Source organism: Hypanus sabinus, chromosome 2 (assembly GCF_030144855.1).
Source record: "Hypanus sabinus isolate sHypSab1 chromosome 2, sHypSab1.hap1, whole genome shotgun sequence".
NCBI classification, from domain to species: Eukaryota; Metazoa; Chordata; class Chondrichthyes; order Myliobatiformes; family Dasyatidae; genus Hypanus; species Hypanus sabinus.
In genome coordinates this window covers 37263491-37285510 of record NC_082707.1, presented here as the reverse complement: position 1 = coordinate 37285510, position 22020 = coordinate 37263491, and the positions used below count along the sequence as shown (strand labels likewise).

Below are 22020 nucleotides of genomic sequence, written 5' to 3'. Positions count from 1 at the left end.
CTGGTGGGGTTTCAATGCCGCTGTGTTGAGTTTCTTCGTGTGACATGGACGAAGGATTGCATTTCAAACATTTTCGCATGTCGGCAGGTAGATTTGACGATTTGGTTCATCTATTTCGCATTGGTGTACGCACAGCCTACAGACATGGCGAAGCAGCAGCAACCGGAAATGCGTAGGAGGAAATGCGATGCTACCAAGTGGACCAACCACAGTTGTTGCAGTCTGTGTTGCCGCAACGCATGAGTAACTTTTCCGGAGAGGTGCACGTCACCGGACAGCGTAGGTACGGCATAGGGTACGTATTACCTACGGCGTCAATGCGACACACAAGTATAAATCAGCCTTTATGCCAGCAATGTCCAGTGGAGGAGCAACGTCATATCGAACAGAGAGCTATATGCTAGACTTTAAGGGAGTTTGCTCAGGTGGTTGGGTATTTTAAAAAGCAATGAACAGATTGTGCATTTGAGAAAGCCTAGTGCTTTTAACAAAGTAGTAGTTTCTATTTTGGCTCTTTACCATTCTTTGGGCAGCTCATTCAAAACTCCCTTTCCCTCAATACTGCAATCAGTCCAACTATTTATGCAGTTAATAATGAAAATATTAAAATAACTTCCATGTCAAAATTTTGTACACTGAAGACAGCACAAGGGTTAAAAATGCACCCAAGTCCTTCACTGTCAGTTTGCTAATCAAGGTGGTGTTGTTTTGAACATATACATACCACAGTGACACAGAGCAAGTGAAAATAACAGTGAATTCCAGTTAATCAGACAACATTGGGACTAGTACATTTTGGGCCAATAAAGTGGCTTCTCGAATTAGCTGAAGTTTCAGGAGAGTAGTTAAAAAGGTATAAAAAAGACCAGCTACAATTTGAAAAATGGATTATGTATATAATTGAAATACAGAATAAATACTACCAACATGTACTATAAAACTATGTATTAATTCCTTCTAGAAGAATTCATCTGAAGTACTCTGCTGTGTCTTTTGATGGACTGTGTGCAAAGTCCAGACAGACATCTCATGCAGATAATGGATTGCCTTCATACAATACTTTTGACAATGGCATCCCCCAAATCCTCACTTTCATTGAGTCATTCAAGATGATTGTCGATACCTTCAAATTCTTCATAGTTCCTAACTTGCTGTAGTAGTGCAATCATTTCATTTTCACTCCCAGCCACTTATGGCATCTCCAAGCCTGAATGCTTGACACCACAGTGAGCAAAATGGTTCTGAATTGTCTTTCTGTTTACTTTATCCCAATTATCAGTGACAAAAATCAAAGATATATGAACACAGACACATATAACTGTTGACTCCAAGCACGCTGTAACGTCTAACAGCCATGAAAGTGCATGCAACTAACACTAGTTAGAAACTGTACACAAGTCTCCTACCCAATTAGGCAGCACAGTATCCCAAATAAATTAAGGGAATCCAGCTATTTTTTCAATATAGTTGGCCCAAATAACTGAAGTCCACTGTAGTAGTTAATTATCTCTTAAACTAAGGAGCAGAAAATTGAGTGCTCTTAGTACTATTAACTTGAGGTCAACCAATTGAACTTATTTAATACAATTCATTTCAGTTCAGATTAGATATTTAATTCTTTTGGAGTTGAGTTGGAATGCATGGAAGTACCAACATCGAAAGCAAGATTGACTCTGATAAAGCGGAAAAATGATTCACTAGTAACTAAGTCCATTGACATTTTTCCTGCAGAATTTAGCGAAAAGGACAGAACTACCACTTCTCCTTCATTGGTCAAATCTGATATTCTTTTCTAATTATTACATTAACCAGATACATAGACCCAGGAAAACAAAAAACAAGTATGACAGAACAGCAACCCACATTGCCAGACTTTACTAAGTTTTAATTCCCAAGTAAAAGTGGAAATATGATATGGTGTTTTATAGATTTACAGCAGCAAGGGACATCAGTTTGCAGAAGAAAATACGCAATACCTTACTTATGATATTTTGAAAAGTTAAGAACTGCTACCAAATTGGTTAGTCTACCCACAGATCAATAAAAGTCTCAAAAAGAGGTCAAGTTATTGGAATACATTTAAATTAACCACCAAGATTTGAAAAAGTTTGACTCTCACCGTGAATGTACCATTTGCACTGTATGGACAATAAACGTTTGAATTTTTCACACCTAAATCTAATTCTCTTGCATTTTCACCACCATCAATCCATATTTTATTTGGAGATTTGCTAAAGAGAAATTAAAAAATTATTAGCCAAAATTAATTTTTGTTTAGAGTAGTAGTCAGTGACTATAATTCAGACCAGAATAAAATCATGGGATCAAGTATCAGATTTCAGCACTTAGGTTAAACTGTAGATATAATAAGCCATAGTAAGATGTCAACTATGCTGGTCATCCAAAATTATGCCTTTTATGCATTCAAATTCAATTTCAGTTCAGCACAAGTGGACATTAACTAAATTGAAAGTGCCATTGTTTGGGCATCCTATTTCATAGTGAAGTCACCTACCTAATGGAGCTTTGCCTTAGAAGTTATTCAGCAATACTTTTGCAGACATAACAGATACATACAGTTGCACAGCACAGAAAAAGACCCTTCAGCCGAAGCCATCCAATTCTGGGAAACATTTGCACTTATACAAGTACTTGTTTCAATGGAACTCAGATTTTAAGAATTTCAACAAATTACTCCAAACTTGGGAAGTTTTGTGGCAATTTATCCAATGGCTCTGACACAAAATTTCTAGCAGAACACAGGAATATTTATCTAAAACTGAAGAACAGACTTAATGATCCAATTTTATTGAACAGTTTTTAATTTTAAAAAACAAAACCTGTAAATTTCATTTCCAATATGTGAATATCAGTGCCTTTTCAATGTTTAGATAGCTTGACTGCCAGCTCAATCAAGGTGCAGTTTAACAGGCTGTCAAAGATTTTAATGATATTTATCAATGGGAGCTTTTTGAATCTGCGGGCCTCAGAAGTATCTGTTTTCTTTAGAATGCCCAGAAGACATTTAAAAGGTTCTCTGGATATGCACAGAATAGAGGGATATGAGCCATGTGCAAAAAGGATTAGGTGTAATTAGGTTAATTAGTTCAGCAAAACATCCTGGGTCAATCTGCCTGCTCCTGTACTGCTTCTTGATTCCTGCTGAGGTATTTATTTCTGCCCGTGTTTAACGACTAAATAAACGACTGTTAACTCGCTGAAAAATTTAGGTCCATTGAAGTCAAATAGTGGCCAAACTTTTCAACTGCAAGATTCAATCTTCTTATCTGTGTTCAAATTATCAACTTGTAAAATTTAACTATTGAGCCTAAATTCAAAGCTAAACCAGAGGTAATGAAGGCAAATGAAATGTTAGATTCATTTCAAGAGGACTCAAATATAAAAGGATGTAATACTGAGGCTTTAAAAAGCATTGATCAGACCATAGTTGGGAGTATTCTAAGCAGTTCTGGGCCCCTAATTCAAGAAAAGATGAGGTGGCATTAAAGGATCATGAGAATGATTCCAGGAATGAAAGGGTTAAGATGTCAGAAGCGTTTGATTGCTCTGGGGCTGTACTCACTGGAAGAATGAGGGAACATCTCATTGAAACCTATCGAACATTGAAATGTCAGGATAGAGCGGATATGGAGAAGATGCTTCCTATAGTGGGGGCGCTTAAGTCCAGAGGGCACAGCCTCAAAATAGAGGGATGTCCATTTAGAAGAGATGTGAGGAGGAATTTCTTAAGCCAGAGGGTGGTGAATCTGTCAATCTAGTGAATTCATTGACACTTAAACAGCTGTCAAGGCCAAGTCATTGGATATATTTAAAACAGAGGTTGATACGTTGATTAGTCAGGGCATTAAAGGTTATGGGGAGAAGGCAGGAGAACGATGCTGAAGATAATAAATCAGACATGATACAAGGGTAGAGCAGACTTGATAGGCCGTAAGGCCTGATTCTGTTCTTATGTCTCATGTCCTTTGGTCTAAATGAAGTTTTCAATGTCATCTTTCCATAGCACTTACCTATTCACCTGCAGTGTTACATAGTGAGTGTCCGTCCAGACATTATCCTCATCAAGCATTTTCGAGAACTCTTCTTTGACATAACGGGTGTTAATCAGATCACCACTGGAACCAGTCTGATGATCATCAGTTTCAGAAATGCGCCTGCAAACAACAGATGCCAGTCAACAATTTGCGTTTACATCAATAGGAAAATAAAACATGATCATTTTCAATCGTGGAATTGAATTTAGGAGCCGAGAGGTAACGTTGCAGCTATACAGGACCCTGATCAGACCCACTTGGGAGTACTGTGCTCAGTTCTGGTTGCCTCACTACAGGAAGGATATGGAAATCATAGAAAGGGTGCAGAGGAGAATTGCCTGGATCAGGGAGCATGCCTTCTGAAAACAGGATGAGTGAACTCGGCCTTTTCTCCTTGGAGTGGCGGAGGATGAGAGGTGACCTGATAGAGGTGTACAAGATAATGAGAGGCATTGATTGTGTGGATGGTCAGAGGCTTTTTCCCAGGGCTGAAATGGTTGCCACAAGAGGGCACAGTTTTAAGGTGCTTGAGAATAGCTACAGAGAAGATATCAGGGGTAAGTTTTTTCTTTTACGCAGAGAGTGGTGAATGCATGGAATGGGCTGGCGGCGACAATGGGGTATTTTAAGACTTTTAGATATGTAGATGGAGCTTAAATAGAGGGCTATGGATAACGTTAGTAATTTAAGGTAAGGACATGTTCGGCACAACTTTGTGGGCTGAAGGGCCTTGTATTGTGCTGCAGGCTTTCTATGTTTCTATGAATTCATTTCATTTGTATTCACCAACAGAAAAGCATTGTAGCTGAAGATTAAAGTTATAACAGTGAAATTCTAGACCATGTTGATTAAAAAAATATTATAGAGAGGGGTCTGATATGAAGTGTACAAAACTGAGACGCACAGATAGGCAAATAATGATGAAGGCGTCTAAAATCAGAAGACATTTTTAAAGTAAGAAATAAGAGATCTTGCGAGAATCAGCAGAAGAAATCTTTTCACCTTTGCAGTGACCACAATCTGGAATGCTCTGCTTTAAGATAGTGGTAGTGGCAGATACTTGCACAACTCTTAAGAAACGTTTGATGAGGATTTGAATCACCAATACAATGGTAGGTTACCAATGAAGTAGAGGTAAATAGAATTTGTATAGAAAGGTACTTGGTTGGTAGGACCACGACGGGCCAAAAGGGTTTGGTTCTATGCTATGGGACTCTGTGACTCCATTGTCTATGACTTTTAAGTGTGGTGTAAAAAAAAATGTCAGGACCAGGACGCAACTACTATCCATTCCCAATAGCCTTCTAAGGAAAAAGCAGCCTTCTCAGTGACTGCAGACCATTAGGAGTCCTGCAAGTTAGAAAAGATCTGAACTCTCATATTATTGCTTATTCTGAAAGCTGGGAAATATCTATGCATTCAAGCCAAGCTCAAGTAATTAAACTTTATGATAACAAAATAGCTGCTAACCGAATATTAGCCATCAAATTAGAAGTGGCAAGATAACTTAGAAGCCGTTCCTTAAGATCAGAGAAATGGTATATTGAAGCCTCTTCATCATCCTCATTATAACCATTGGTATTGTTGTAATTTATAAATGGTTCTTCAGATTGTACCGCTGAACTACCTGGTGTACCTGGTATTCCTGGTGTTTGACCTCGAAATGCTAGATAACCAACTAGAAATCCTGAGAAGCAGAATAATACAACATTTATTATGTACAAGTGGAATTGCATATTAAACAGAACTCATAACATTCCATTTTTCAGAGGATATTTACTGTGATGCTTTCCATTCAAATGTGCATTTTCAGTCAACTGTTTTACCGATGACTACTCAGCATTCATGGCATTAAGTCAATATAGTAATAGCACAAGTTCGTTCTAAACACTTTTTTTGGGTGTATGATCAAAGTCTAATCTCATTGTCATGTCTCCTTTTGCGTCAATAAGCATTTCAGTTAAAGGGCACAATTTCTGTCCATCACTTATGCAGCAAGACTACAAAACACAAGTATTAAACAAAAGTGATCTCATAATCAATAGCTCTGCAAACCTATCACAGAGTTCAAAGTTAACACTAAAACCCCATTCTCACAAATGGCAGATACCAGGAAAGCTTAAGGAATGGGAAGGCCTGAAATTTTGTAGCTGAAGATTAGAGCTGCTTAAAGGGCATAGAATTAGAATCAATTACTGATTTGATAAAAATAAAAATAGACCCTTTAGCTCACCTTGTCCAAGTTGACCACTGTATCCACCTCCACTAATGCCACTGCTACAGTAATTCGATTTATCTGTATTAGGTCCATAGCTTTCAATGTCTTCATAATTCTAGCACTTGTCTAAAAGCTTCTTAAAATATTGTGCATTCCAGTGAATGGAGGGCAATTTTCAGTTTTCAAAATTTTCTCCGTTCTATCTTAAATGCATGAATTCATATAAAGATATAACTAGCAAAACTTTGGAGAAGGAAGCCTGAGAATCGGAGCAGGAGAGTGGCGGGAGCCATTTTGAATTTTTTCTTCCTCTCATCAGAGTTAAGAGAGGCGGGACTGCGCAGGCATGTGACGTCGGGCAGTGAAGTGCAGAAGATTTAAAAGGAACACAGCCTTATACAACGGGCAGCATAGTTCTGCGGGCAGTGGAGTGAGCCGGAAGCAGAGTGAAGGCTTAAGGGCTTTGGCTTAAGAGGCTTAGGCGGAAATGTGCGAGGCAAGGTAGGTTTAGTTTTCAATTTTTCCTGTTATTTGAGGAAAGGGGGAATTATGAGTGTGAGGGCAGCTTGTTGTTCTCGGTGTCGGATATGGGAGGTCCTGGAGTCTCCTAGCCTCCCAGACGTCCACATCTGCGCCAGGTGCGCCGAGCTGCAGCTCAATAATCTTTGTCTGGTCAGGGAGAGTGAGGAGTTACAGGCAGGTGGTCATACTGGGGCCACGGGAGGCAGACAGGTGGGTCACGGTTAGGAAAGGGAAGGGGAAGAGTCAGATACCATAGAGTACCCCAGTGGCTGTACCCCTTAACAAAAAGTACTCCTGTTTGAGTACTGTTTGGGGGGGGGGGGGGGGGGGGGGAGAAACGACACAGCCTACCTGGGGGAAGCAACAGTGGCCGTGCCTCCGGCACAGTGTCCGGCCCTGTAGCTCAGAAGGTAGGGTAAGGAAGAGTTAGGGAGTCAGACAGGCGATTCTATGGATGCAGTCAGGAGACCCGGATGGTAGTTTGCCTCCCTGGTGCCAGGGTCTGGGATGTTTCTGGTCACGTCCAAGATATCCTGAAGTGGGAGGGTGAGGAGCCAGAGGTTGTGGTACATATAGGTACCAATGACAGAGACAGGAAAAGGGAAGAGGTCCTGAAAGGAGAATATAGGGATTTAGGAAGGGATTTGAGAATAAGGACTGCAAAGGTAGTAATCTCGAGATTATTGCCTGTGCCATGCAACAGTGAGAGTAGAAATGGAATAAGGTGGAGGATAAATGCGTGGCTGAGGGATTGGAGCAGGGGGGCAGGGTTTCAAGTTTATGAATCATTGGGACCTCTTTTGGGACAAGTGTGACCTGTACAAAAAGGACAGGTTACACTTGAATCCTGGGGGGACCAATATCTTGGCGGGGAGATTTGTGAAGGCTACTGGGAGACTTTAAACTAGAATGGTTGGGTGGGAATCAAATTGAAGAGATTAGGAGAGAGGAGGTTAGTTCACAAGTAGAGAAAGTTAGTACACAGTGTGTGAGGGAGGATAGGCAGGTGACAAGAGAAGGGGAGTGCTCAGACCGAAGACATAGGGGAAAAGGACGAAAAAGATAATAAAGTTGTTTGCACCGTTAGGGATAAACGGAGAGTTTCTTAAGTGCATCTATTTTAATGCTAGGAGCATTGTAAGAGAGGCGGATGAGCTTAGAGCATGGATTGATACCTGGAAATATGATGTTGTAGCTTTTAGTGAAACATGATTGCAGGAGGGGTGTGATTGGCAACTAAATATTCCTGGATTTCGTTGCTTCAGGTGTGATAGAATCGGAAGGGCAAGACGGGGAGGTGTTGCATTGCTCGTCAGAGAAAATATTACAGCTGTGCTTTGGCAGGATAGATTCGAGGGCTCGTCTAGGGAGACTATTTGGGTGGAATTGAGGAATGGGAAAGGTGTAGTAACACTTTATAGGGGTGTATTATAGACTACCTAATGGGAAGCGAGAATTGGAGGAACAAATTTGTAATGAGATAGCAGATATTAGTAGTAAGCACAAGGCTGTGATTGTGGGAGATTTTAATGTTCCACACAGAGACTGGGAAGCCCATTCTGTAAAAGGGTAAATGTGTGCAGGATAGTTTTTTGCAACAATACATAGAGGTACCAACTAGAGAAGGGGCTGTGTTGGATCTCCTGTTAGGGAATGAGGTAGGTCAGGTGATAGAGGTATGTGTTGGGGAGCACTTAGGGTCCAGTGATCACAATGCCATTAGTTTCAGTATAATTATGGAGAAAGATAGGACTGGACCCCAGGTTGAGATTTTTGATTGGAGAAAGGCTAACTTTGAGGAGATGCAAAAGGATTTAGGAGGGGTGGATTGGGACAATTTGTTTTATGGGAAGGATGTAATAGAGAAATGGAGGTCATTTAAAGGTGAAATTTTGAGGGTACAGAATCTTTATGTTCCTGTTAGGTTGAAAGGAAAGGTTAAAAGTTTGAGAGAACCATGGTTTTCAAGGGATATTGGAAACTTGGTTCGGAAAAAGAGAGATCCACAATAAATAAAGGCAGCAAAATGAGGTGCCCAAGGAATATAAAGAATGTAAAAAGAATCTTAAAGAAATTAGAAAAGCTAAAAGATAGAAGGTTGCTTTGGCAAGTAAGGTAAAAATAAATCCCAAGGGTTTCTACAGTTATATTAATAGCAAAAGGATAGTGAGGGATAAAATTGGTCTCTTAGAGAATCAGAGTGAACAGCTATGTGTGGAGCCGAAAGAGATGGGGGAGATTTTGAACAATTTATTTTCTTTGGTATTCACTGAGAAGGATATTGAATTGTGTAAGGTAAGGGGAACAAGTAGAGTAGTTATGGAAACTATGATGATTAAAGAAGTACTAGCGCTTTTAAATATAAAAGTGGATAAGTCTCCAGGTCCTGACAGGATATTCCCTAGGACCTTGAGGGAGGTTAGTGTAGAAATAGCAGGGGCTCTGACAGAAATATTTCAAATGTCATTAAAAACGGGGATGGTGCCGGAGGATTGGCATATTGCTCATGTGGTTCCATTGTTTAAAAAGGGTTCTAAGAGTAAACCTGGCAATTATCGGTCTGTAAGTTTGTCGTCAGTGGTGGGTAAATTAATGGAAAGTATTCTTAGAGATGGTATATATAATTATCTGGATAGACAAGGTCTGATTAGGAATAGTCAACATGGATTTGCGCATGGAAGGTCATGTTTGACAAATCTTATTGAATTTTTTGAAGAGGTTACTAGGAAAGTTGACAAGGGTAAAGCAGTGGATGTTGTCTATATGGACTTCAGTAAGGCCTTTGACAAGGTTCCACATGGAAGATTAGTTAGGAAGGTTCAATCGTTAGATATTAATATTGAAGTAGAAATTGAATTCGACAGTGGCTGGACTGGAGATGCCAGAGAGTAGTGATGGGTAACCGTCAGGTTGGAGGCCGGTGACTAGTGATGTGCCTCAGGGATCTGTAACTGGGTCCAGTGTTGTTTGTCATATACATTAATGATCTGGATGATGGGGTGGTAAATTGGATTAGTAGGTATGCAGATGATACTAAGATAGGTAGAGTTGTGGAAAATGAAGGAGGTTTTCAAAGCTTGCAGAGAGATTTAGGCCAGTTAGAAGAGTGGGTTGAAAGATGGCAGGTGGAGTTTAATGCTGATAAGTGTGAGGTGCTACATTTTGGTAGGACTAATCAAAATAGGACATACATGGTAAATGGTAGGGCATTGAGGAATGCAGTAGAACAGAGTGATCTAGGAATAATGGTGCATAGTTTCCTGAAGGAGGAGTCTCATGTGGATAAGGTGGTGAAGAAAGCTTTTGGTATGCTGGCCTTTATAAATCAGAGCATTGAGTATAGGAGTTGGGATGTAATGTTAAAATTGTACAAGGCATTGGTGAGGCCAAATTTGGGAGTACTGTGTACAATTCTGGTCACCAAATTATAGGAAAGATGTCAACAAAATAGACAGAGTACAGAGGAGATTTACTAGAATGTTACCTGGGTTTCAGCACCTAAGTTACAGAGAAAGGTTGAACAAGTTAGGTCTTTATTCTTTGGGGTGTAGAAGGTTGGGGGGGGGGGGGGACTTGATAGAGGTATTTAAAATTATGCGGGGGATAGATAAGAGTCGGTGTGGATAGGCTTTTTCCATTGAGAGTAGGGGAGATTCAAACAAGAGGGCATGAGTTGAGAGTTAAGGAGCAAAAGTTTAGGGGTAACACAAGGGGGAACTTCTTTACTCAGAAAGTGGTAGCTGTGTGGAATGAACTTCCAGTAGAAGTGGTAGAGGCAGGTTCGATTTTGTCATTTAAGAAAAATTGGATCGGTATATGGTCAGGAAAAGAATGGAGGGTTATGGTCTGAGTGCAGGTAGGTGGGACTAGGTGAGAGTAAGCGTTCCGCACTGACTAGAAGGGCCGAGATGGCCTGCTTCCATGCTGTAATTGTTTTATGGTTATATGGTTATAAAACAGAGGAAGGGAACTTGTTGATGTGGTGTAGTTGGACTTCCAAATGGCACTTGACAAAGTGCCACATAATAGACTGAAAACAGAAGTGCAATATTTGTAGTATTGGATGAAGTGTATTCGTTGGGCTTGAAAATTGGTTCAAAGAGGATAGAATAGAAATAAATGAGTCTATTTCTGCTTGTTAGGATGTAATTAGTGAACTATGCCAGGGATCAATTATTGGATCACCGTTATCTACTACTTATGTTGATGACTGAGACAAGAGGGCAGGATACATGGCATCAAAATTTAATGACAACATGAAAAATAGAAGACAAGCTGTGATGAAGTAATACAAACTTTGCAATACAGATAGCCATACAGCAAGGAAATGGTACCTTTGGCCCATCTTGTCCACAATGCTATCAAACCCCATTGGCACTATTTCTATTCTACTCCCCTCAAGCCCCCATCTACCATTTACCAACATACCAAAAGGGCAATTTTGTGTCAATTAACCTAGCAACCCACATCTTTCAATGAAATTTAAAACAAAAGTACACAATGTATCAGTAATTGTGAATTCCTAACAGCAAATTAAAAATCAGACTTTAATAACAAAAGTTACAAAACATACACAGTTTGGAAGGGAAGAGGAAAACAAGTATCACATATAAAAGGCCGTTCTTACCTATTGTAACAAAGAAAAGAACAAACACCAAATTTTTCATGATTCCTTTATATCTATTCTGAGGTTTCCGAACGCGAGTCTGCATGCCATCAGGCATTCCGTCTCCTATTTCCTCATCATTTTCAGTGTCCGCTGCTTTCATTTCAACCCTGCTCAAATCTCCATCTGCTTGACGTGTTAGACTAAAACGAGTATATGATCGTAACTCGCCTCCAAACTAAAAGCAAATTAAAAGGTTAATGTCATCAATGTAACAAATTGAAAATAAATTTAAATCATGTAACTAATAAAGAACAAGTCAAATAGCCTGGACTACACTTCCATTCACTGTCTGATTCAATTCTCTACATTTTCACTTTCCCAACCTGATGCCCATTTCTCTCACATTCCCTTCTGTATCCAAAGATCTCATCTTCAACCTTATTTATACTCAGTATCATTTGGTAACATTTCCAGTTAGTTGGTGTCAACACTCCCAAATCTTCACAACTTTCCAAGTAAGGAAGCTTGTTCCAGTACTAAGTGCTCATCCCTTAACCTGAGATTTTGCTGCATAGTTCTCAATTCTAAAGCCTTGGAAAAATGCCCTCAGTACCTCATTTTTTTAAAACATCTGCATACAAGTGCAATCTTTACTTTTCTTCTTTGGGTACTTTCTTTACAGCATCATCCTCAAAAATTTAAAAACTTGTGTGCATGCAAAATTTACAAATTAAAACCGGTTAGTTCAATTGTAACATGTAGTAAAAGAAAAAAAACACTTAATAGCCAAAATCAAATAATATGAAGCGGAGAGCACAATTCAAACAAGATCTTGCAACTTCATAATTCTTTTGCCGCATTTTTATCCTAGGACATCAGATCAAATGGCATGACCCATGATAATAAACTGGTGATATAATCCAATCAGCAACATTTTATCTATTCTCCTTCCCAATCGCATATTTGTTGCCAAAATTGTAATCAATTGCCAACCTTCAACAGTACAAAACTAACTGCATCACCATACCACAAACTAGGCACCAAAATAATTACTTACAAAATTTGAAATGGCTGTTCTAATATTATCCATTCAGATTATCTTCAGAAATTGTTACCTGAAAGAAAAATGAAAGTTACCCCAAATAAATGACAGTAGTCCGAGATCCAATACCTTCTAAAAGTTCAAAGTAAATTTATTATCAAAGTACATGCATGTCACCACATACAGACCCGAGGTTCAGTAACAGTTACTACCCGTCAACCATCAGGCTCTTGAACTCATTCAATTTCTGGTGTTCCCAGAACTGATTGTCTCACTTTAAGGATTCTTTATTCTAATATTTTATACTCGTTATTTGAATTTGCAGTTTGTTGTCCATTGATCCTGTTTACATTTACTGATCAGTAAATTTGTTAAGTATGCTCACAGAAGAATCATCTCAGGGTTGTCTCTGATAATAAATTTTACCTTGAACTTAGGACTTGTTTTCTTGCAGGCATACTCAGTAAGTTCAATAACCATAATAGAATCAATGGAAGACCACATACAACAGAGCATACAACCAGTGTGCAAGAGACAAACTGTGCAAATACAAAAGATAAAAAAAACAATAAACATTGAGAAAGAGTCCTTGAAAGTGAGTCTGGAGGTTGTGGGAACCTCATTTTGTGGATGATACAAAGATGGATGGAGTGGTAGGTAATGCAGGAGAAGGAATGTGATTTCAGCAGGACTTAAAGACAAATTGGAAGAATCGGCAAAAAAGTGGCAGATGGAATACAGTGTTGGGAATTATATGATAACGCAGTTTGGTAAAAGGAACAGTAGTGTGGACTATTATCTAAATGCAGAGAAGTTTCAAACATCAGAGGTGTAAGACTTCCAGAAGGCTAAATTACAGGTCGAATCTGTGGTATGGAAGGCAAATGCAATGTTGGTTTTCATTTCAAGGGGAATAGAAAATAACGGCAAGGGGAGCCTTTATAAGACATTATTCAGGCCACACTTGGAGTATTGTCAACAGTTTTGGACTCCATTATCTCAGAAAGGATGTGTTGTCATTGTAGAGTCCAGAGGAGGTTCATGAGGATGATTCCGGGAATGAAGGGGTCAACACACGAGTAGCATTTGACAGCTTTGGACCTCTACTCACTGGAATTTAGAAAAATGTGGGGAAGGTGGGGGAAGATCTCAATGAAACCTACCAAATGTTGAAAGAACTAGATAGGGTGAATTTGGAGAGGATGTTTCCCATGGTGGGAGTATCCAGGACTAGGGGGCACAGCCACAAAACTGAGGGGCGATCTTTTAGAACAGAGGTAAGGAGGAATTTTTTTAGCCAGTGAGTAGTGAATCTGTGGAATGCTCTGCCAGTCTGCAGTGAAGGCCAAACCCATGGATGTATTTTAAGTAAAGTTGATTGTTTCCTGATTGGCCGGGACATCAAAGGATACGGCAAGAAGGCAGGTGTATGGGGTTGAGTGGGACCCGGGATCAGCCATGATGAAATGGCAAAACAGACAAATGGCAAAAATAGCCTAATTCTGCTCCTATGTCTAATGGACTCTTTATCTCATGTTCTAATGTTTTATCCAATGTATTTAGTTATATGAATCATTGTTCCTTTCCATGCCTTGTGGCATATTGGGCAACAACCTTGTACTTTAGCACTTGTCTGCTTTTTACGAGACCATGTTGCTAGTTCAATACTCAACCCAGCACGGATGGAAAGTGTACAAGGATCCAGCCGTATTTGAACTCGAGACCACTCGTCTCGAAGTCCGGTGCAGATGCCACTATTCCACTGACCAGCTTATACGAATCATTTCGAAATCCAAATTAGAACCAAAAGATTTGAAACAAAAATTGTTAATTTGTAAGACAGGCAAAGGTGTCAAAAAGGAGAAATCCAAGTGATTCAGCAGATTTCCTTTAAAGAAAATTACAATGCCAGGTTGCGCAGTAATGGGTGTGTGTGCTTGTTTGACACTCCTACATTTAGCTCCATAGAGTAAAACATACTATGCATGCTACAAGGCAAAGCCCTTCCCCATGCAGAATTCCGTGAAACAGCTCTGCCTCTGTAAACAAATACAGCTTTTGATATTACCAGATATTTACTGAGTATACTTTAAAAAAAGAGAGTACAAGTAGGACATTCATGTAAAAGGATGGGAACTACTAATATAGCACTTTTAGCAGCATCAAATAGGAGCAAATCTTTAGGCCAAGGAGCTCACCGTTCTCAGCTAATTGCAAAGGGATCCGATTACTAATTGAAGGACAGACTTAAAAGGCAGCTCATACCAAATCAATTGGCAAGCAGCCGAGTGGCAGTCTTGTGCCTCAAGTTCTAACATATCTCATGCATTGGGATACAAGTCAAATTTCAAATTTTAAAATAATGTGCTTTAAAAAAATGTTCTTGATGCATTCGCAGCAGTTAAATCCAATCCTGGTATCCAGTACTTGGCTCACTGTCTTCCCTGAAAAGCTATACAGACAATTTATGTAATAATTTCCCCTTAAATATTCAGAATTCTGCACAACTACAGCCTCTGATCTTAAAGATGCAATATTACAAATAGTCAATGATACGGCTTAAACAAATTATGGATTATACTTAGGATCCGGTAATGTTTTAGTTTCTGAACTAAAATCAAATTACTGAACTACAAATTGTCCTTTACATTAGGCTAACAAAAGTGGAAGAGTAGTTCTACAATGGCAAAGGCATAATCTGTACTTTCTTTGCAGTAGCAATTTTCAATAACTAGCCTGCAAAGCACGGTGTGAAATCACATTGGTCTTTTTGTAGTCTGTTATTTTAAGGAAATGGGCAGAAAAGGTGATTCGCCACCCCAGGGTCAGAGCGTGGAACATTTGTAGAACTTTCACAAATCCTCACACTAATGAAACAGTCTTTGTTTGCAGTAGGAAATATGTTCAGACAACATATATCAATCACCTATTTCACCCAACTTGTGCCAAAATACACTGGTACTTCCAAGCAAACAGCACTACAGGACCATTTTCAGCACTGTAGACTGCTACAGTTCAAAGTATCAAGGGCAGTGAGGAATAAGGACATGTCCAATTTCACATGTAGGAATGTAGTGTACAAAAGCTGGTGAAATAGAAAAAGACTGAATGTGAATTCAACACAAAAATCATTGATTACCCTCTTCAAGAAGAATATGTTACATAGGCCATCTTATTTTCAGAGATCTACTAAACGACATCACTGACTGAAATTGTTAGCTGATAGACCAAAGGAATGACAAATGAAAAATCTGACAAGTTTCCAAATAAAACAAACCACATTTCTAAACCTGGCAGCCATTTCTAAAGAATTGAATAGCATTGAAGTAATTTACTGCGCACTTACCAAGAAGTATAGAATTTTTTAAATAATCAAGTACAGGCAGTCACCAGGTTACGAACATCCGACTTACGAACACTGCCATAAAGCCTATTATATTAAAAACTTGAGTTAAGTACAATGGTCTGTAATAACGAACGCACTACTTTGTGAAGCTCATGAAAACTTCGCGCAGCTTCAGCGGTTCGTCAGCTCGAGGAAGGAGAATGCTGTCCGCCTTTTTAAGTCGGATCACGTTGCTGTTAACACTGTGCTGAGTGTGTAATTTTGTATTTGGCTTAAATTTTAAAGTGCTGGTGATACATCAAAGAAAAGGAAAATGATCACAATTGAAAATAAAATGGAAATAATAAAGCGATCGGAAAGAGGTGAAATGCCATCGGACATTGGAAAAGCATTAGGCTACAGTCGGTCAACGATCGGGACAATTTTAAAGGATAAAGTGATGATAGCTTTTGAGGAAGAAGACTGGGACCTAAAAACTCCAGAACCAAAAAAAGTTTTTGACGAAAGAGTTAGCTGAAGCCTTTCATCTCATTGAAGCAGGGATGGCAAAGTTAGTGGAGCAAGATCCTAATACAGAGAGGTTCACCAAAGTTACCGAGGGCCTCAGCTGCTACAAGGCCATTTATGATGAGAAAACAAAAGCTCTGCATAGACAGGTATATACCATATACTAAGACAAACATTTGACTAACTGATGCTACATAAGAACAGGTATGTACCTGTTCCGACTTACTTACAAATTCGATTTAAAGACAGACTTAGGAACTGATCTCATTCGTAACCCGGGGACTGCCCGTACTAAAAAAAATTTCAAGCCCCTAATTTTTTCTGGCAGGCAGTGACTAGTGAGGTACTGCAAGGCTCAATGCTGGGACCCCAGTTGTTTACAATATATATTAATAATTTAGACAAGGGAATTAAATGCAGCTTCTCCAAGTTTGCGGATGACATGAAGCTGGGCAGCGGTGTTAGCTGTGAGGAGGATGCAGGGTGACTTGGATAGGTTAGGTGAGTGGGCAAATTCATGGCAGATGCAATTTAATGTGGATAAATGTGAGGTTATCCACTCTGGTTGCAAGAAAAGGAAAACAGATTATTATCTGAGTGGTGGCCGATTAGGAAAAGGGGAGGTGCAACGAGACCTGGGTGTCATTGTACACCAGTCATTGAGGGTGGGCATGCAGTTACAGCAGACGGTGAAAAAGGCGAATGGTATGTTGGCATTCATAGCAAAAGGATTTGAGTACAGGAGCAGGGAGGTTCTACTGCAGTTGTACAAGGCCTTGGTGAGACCGCACCTAGAATACTGTGTGCAGTTTTGGTCTCCTAATCTGAGGAAAGACATTCTCGCCATAGAGGGAGTACAGAGAAGGTTCACCAAATTGATTCCTGGGATGGCAGGACTTTCATATGAAGAAAGACTGGATTGACTAGGCTTATACTCACTAGAATTTAGAAGATTGAGGGGGATCTTATTGAAACGTTTAAAATTCTAAAGGGATTGGACAGGCTAGATGCAGGAAGATTGTTTCCGATGTTGGGGGAAGTCCAGAACAAGGGGTCACAGTTAGGATAAAGGGGAAGCCTTTTAGGACCGAGATGAGGAAAAACTTCTTCAGAGAGTGATGAATCTGTGGAATTCTCTGCCACAGGAAACAGTTGAGGCCGGTTCATTGGCTATATTTAAGAGGAAGTTAGACATGGCCCTTGTGGCTAAAGGGATCAGGGGGTGTGGACAGAAAGCCTGTACAGGGTTCTGAGTTGGATGATCAGCCATGATCATACTGAATGACAGCGCAGGCTCGAAGGGCCGAATGGCCTACTCCTGCACCTATTTTCTATGTTTCTCTTTTTAAAATCTCTTTTCTGCATGTGAAATTCTATGTTTCTCTTTTTAAAATCTCTTTTCTGCATGTGAAATTAAAATCATAATTCTAAACTAAAGACATTTCCTTAGTTAGAACTTACATAATTTGTTTATTGAGATTCCAAATACCCATACAGGACCTTGCACGTTTCTACTACCTGCACAAAACAGCAAAGGAGCAAACTGACAGGGCAAGTAAGTCTTACTTAAAGGTGCTATTGAATGGTTACAGGAATTTTTGGACCAAAAATGTTCTGAAATTGCTTAAAGTGGCTGCAAAATTGAATACACCACAGAAATTGCCAATAATCTGCTGCTTCAATATTGCAAGATTCAATGGAACCTAGAGGAAAAAAATCATAGGAGAACTTAGACAAGATTTTAGATTAACATACAACAAATAACGGCACTGCCTACACTAAAGCAAGGGGGCACTCACCTGGTCTTAAGTTTTGTTGTAGACTTGAATGTATTCTTCTGTAACTCATAACATGAACTAAATCAAAGCAACACTGCACGATAGGTACAACCATTGGTAGTATTTACAGGAGGTGCTGCCTGAAGAAGGCGACATCTATCTAGACATTCACAATATCTGTGTCATGCCACCTATTGGCAGCTATCATTGGACAGGAGGTAGAGAAGCCTGAAATCCCACACTACCAGGTTTGACAGAAGCTAAACCCTAATCACTACAATTTAGCAAGAATATGATCATTAATCACCTTGCACCAAAGTGCACTTTTTTTAAATATTAAAACTACTTATCAGTATAAACCGTATATAATTTGTTTTTCTTGTGAATTCTGCTTATATGATGCTATGTACCTGTGATGCTGCTGCAAGTAATCTTTTTTACTGCACTTAGGCATTTGGAGTTGGTGTAGGATGTTCCTCCAAGTTGATGAGGCATTATGATATGTTTAGAGTACATCAAAACAACCCATAGTTAAAAGGCACAGTGAAGTTGTGTATAGTACTGACCAGATGCTATATACTAGAGTATGTCACTTGGCTCTCTGAGCTTTTGCCATTATTCAATAAAATTATGGCCTATCAAATACCACTTTTCTCCCATGTCCTTATAATATCCAAAAAAAAATCTGTATCTCTGTTTTAAATGCAATCAATAACTTAACCTGCATAATCCCCAGTTTGGAGGATCTCAAGTATTTTACTCGTTTTCTGTTTTTTTCTGTTCAAAATGGCAAGCTTCCTTTTCCGAGATTGACATCTTATTCCACACTCTTAGCCATCGGATAGATCCTCAGCATATCTATTCCATTGAGTGCAGTAATTATTTTCAATGCTTCAATGAGATCATCTTTCATTCTTTCAAACTAGGGCGGGGCGGGTGGGGGGGAGAAGAAAGAGTCCAAGTTTGCAAAAAGCTGTATTCTCGGATAATCTGATAAATCTTCACTGCATTCCTTCTATATCTGCAAATTAATCTTCAAATTACACCATTTTGTTGACCTGCATACAAAAAAATTACAAAACCTTGGCAGAAAAAATTTGAGGTGGGGTTGCTTCACCGATTGGAATGCTTGTAAACAAAAGGTACTTAAACTATCCACAGATTTGGGGGGGGGGGCAGAAACTCAAAGACCAAATTAAATACTTATAATTTTCCATATAGATGTACCCAAACTAGTTTGAAGTCGGAATCTAAAAAAGTAATTAGAATGCCTCTAAATGTCATTCCATATAATTACAGTCCAAGTCTTTAACCATCGGTCTCGGTCAAATCAACCAGGTATTAAAGTCAATCGCTAACAACTAGGCACACTGCTCACGAAAAGGTACTTAAGCAATTGTCGCTGTCGTACACCAGGCTTGAGGAATTTTTTTAATATAAGAACCTTGATATAACCATAATTGAAGCGTGAAATTGAAGACGAGATATTAGTCCGCATGATGTTCACTGCAATAATAAAACCCTCGACTTTAAAACACAGACTGAAAAACTAGAGATTCCCCACCATTAGCGGAAAAATACAATTTCAGATTAAAGTTGTTTCTTTAGCACGCAGTTACACTGCAAAGGTCAAAGTAGTGAATCAGAGTTAAACGATAAAATGTGCAAAAGATTTCCAACATTGGCTAAAATCATACAGTTAAATGAAGCGGACACAAATAATTTACAGAGCATTTTTCGTACAATCGATGTAATTTTAAGTGCTTTACAGTACGATGAATTGCGAACATAAAAATACAAGTCTCAAACTTTCCCTACTTTAAAAAGGTACGGATATCAATTTAAAAAAGCGATTTTGGGAGTGTTTCTGCTCTGGCTATTAATCAAATAAATGAGAGTGGTAGCAACGCAGGTGATGGAAATCTTAGAGCTGGAAGATGATCGATCTAATTCATACATCTTGCACCTGCAGCTGCGCCATCGCCGCGTTAGTATCACACCATATTACGATACGCTGTACCATATTTAAAATATTAAAAAGCTAATATCTCATTCATCTAACCTTGAACGGTTAAAGCTAAAAGGAACAATATGCACCGTCAGGAAATGGTCAGATAAGGTACTTGTTGAGGATTTTCAACCCCTAATGGTAACCAGCGACTAGGTGTGAAAAAGAGAGGGGGTGGGAGGTCTTGTCCTGATGCGCCTACTACGGCTGTAACTGCCCGACTCCCCACTCTCATGTCACTGCGGCACCGACTAGCACATGGTGCCCCACGCCGAGGCCCAACAACCGACGGCCCGCCATTTAGCCCAAAGCCCGGCTCTCCCGTCAGACTCAGGCCAGTCCCAACGCAGCACACGCTCCTGCCACAGCCCCGGGAGCCGCGGCGACTCGGAGGCGCAGAAGCCAGCTCCTTACCGTCCGCTCGTCTCTCCGGCTCCTCGAAGGACTCGACCTTCAGCAACCCCGCGCAGTCTGAAAGGAAGTGGCGGATGTGACGTCAGAGAGACGGCGCGATCCGCTCTTCGGGCCTCCGAGCCGTGGTCTTCCCACGTCCCCATCGACTCCCTCAGGTTCAACTCCACTTCTTACGTACGAGGGGGAGTCAGGTAAACCCCCTCCCTCCAACCGTCACGCTTTGGCGATAAGGGAGGCAACCGAGGCATATGGTGGAACCCCCCCATGTTCACAAGGGGAACGTGCAAATTCTGTGCAGATAGTCAGTCCCGGAGGTCCACACCAAATTGGGTGGCTGGAGCTGAGGTGGGGGGTCTACCACCGAAATGGTATTGAAAACTTGGAGGACATTTATTGGGAACACGCGAAGGTTTAAGTGGCAGATCACCCTCCAAAAACTCCCCACCTGCCACTTCTGTCAGCACCTCTTTCTTTCCCCATCTGTGGAAGAGTCGGCAGTTCCCTCTGTGGTCTCATCAATCATCTCAGAACTGGAGTGTCAGCAAGACAACCTTGATCAGGAAGGATTACTTTAAAAGGATATACTAAAGCTACAGTGGAAGTCTCACAATAAATAGCACACTCACCTCTGACGGATCTCACAGTGGGATGCTTCAGTTCATGACTGCAATGGTAGAAGTAATCACTACATCATCCTCTTGAAGATGAAACTTTTTCACACCCACTGCATCAGAGTCAGAGTAAATCTAGAAGTTGAAAATGACATCCAAACAACCATAGAACCTTACAGCACAGAAACAGACCCTTCTTGGCTGTGCCAAACCATTTTTCTGCCTAGTCCCACTGATCTGCACCTGGACCATATCCCTCCATACCCCTCTCATCCATGTACCTGTCCAAGTTTTTCTTAAGTGTTAAAAGTGAGCCCACACTTACCACTTCATCTGGCAGCTCATTCCACACTCTCACCATTCTCTGTGTGAAGAAGCCCCCCCCCCCCTAATATTCCCTTTAAACTTTTCCCCCTTCACCCTTAACCCATGTCCTCTGTTTTTTTTTCTCCCCTAGCCTCAGTGGAAAAAGCCTGCGTGCATTCACTCTATCTATACCCATCATAATTTTATACACCTCTATCAAATCTCCCGTCATTCTTCTACATTCCAGGAAATAATGTCCTAACCTATTCAACCTTTCTCTGTAACATTCTCGTAAACTTTCTCTGCATTCTTTCAAACTTATTAATATCTTTCCTGTAATTAGGTGACCAAAACTGCTCACAATACTCCAAATTTGGCCTCACTTATACCTCACCATAACATTCCAACTCTTATACTCAGTACTTTGATTTATAAAGGCCAATGTACCAAAAGCTCTCTATATGACCCTATCTACCTGTGATGCCACTTTTAAGGAATTATGTATCTGTATTCCCAGATCCCTCTGTTCTACTGCACTCCTCAGTGTCCTACCATTTACCTTGCATGTTCTACCTTGGTTTGTCCTTCCAAAGTGCAGTACCTC

The 22020-nt window shown here is 40.1% G+C and overlaps 1 protein-coding gene across 2 annotated transcripts in view; it reads right to left on the bottom strand.

The window, feature by feature from the left end:
* LOC132377831 (transferrin receptor protein 1-like) overlaps positions 1 to 20591 on the bottom strand; it is a 57248-nt gene extending 36657 nt beyond the window's left edge. Inside the window, exons 1-6 of one of the 2 annotated variants that reach the window (XM_059944245.1) lie at positions 20500 to 20591; positions 12462 to 12519; positions 11423 to 11639; positions 5526 to 5742; positions 4032 to 4175; positions 2120 to 2231 (exon numbers count right to left, since the gene is read on the bottom strand). In XM_059944245.1, coding sequence (XP_059800228.1) covers positions 2120 to 2231; positions 4032 to 4175; positions 5526 to 5742; positions 11423 to 11639; positions 12462 to 12494 — 723 coding nt within the window. In that variant the 5' untranslated portion in view covers positions 12495 to 12519; positions 20500 to 20591. Of the gene's footprint in view, positions 1 to 2119; positions 2232 to 4031; positions 4176 to 5525; positions 5743 to 11422; positions 11640 to 12461; positions 12520 to 15792; positions 15863 to 20499 lie in introns of those variants that run through there. The other variant, XM_059944253.1, reaches the window with a different exon arrangement.
* Positions 20592 to 22020: the final 1429 nt, after the last annotated feature.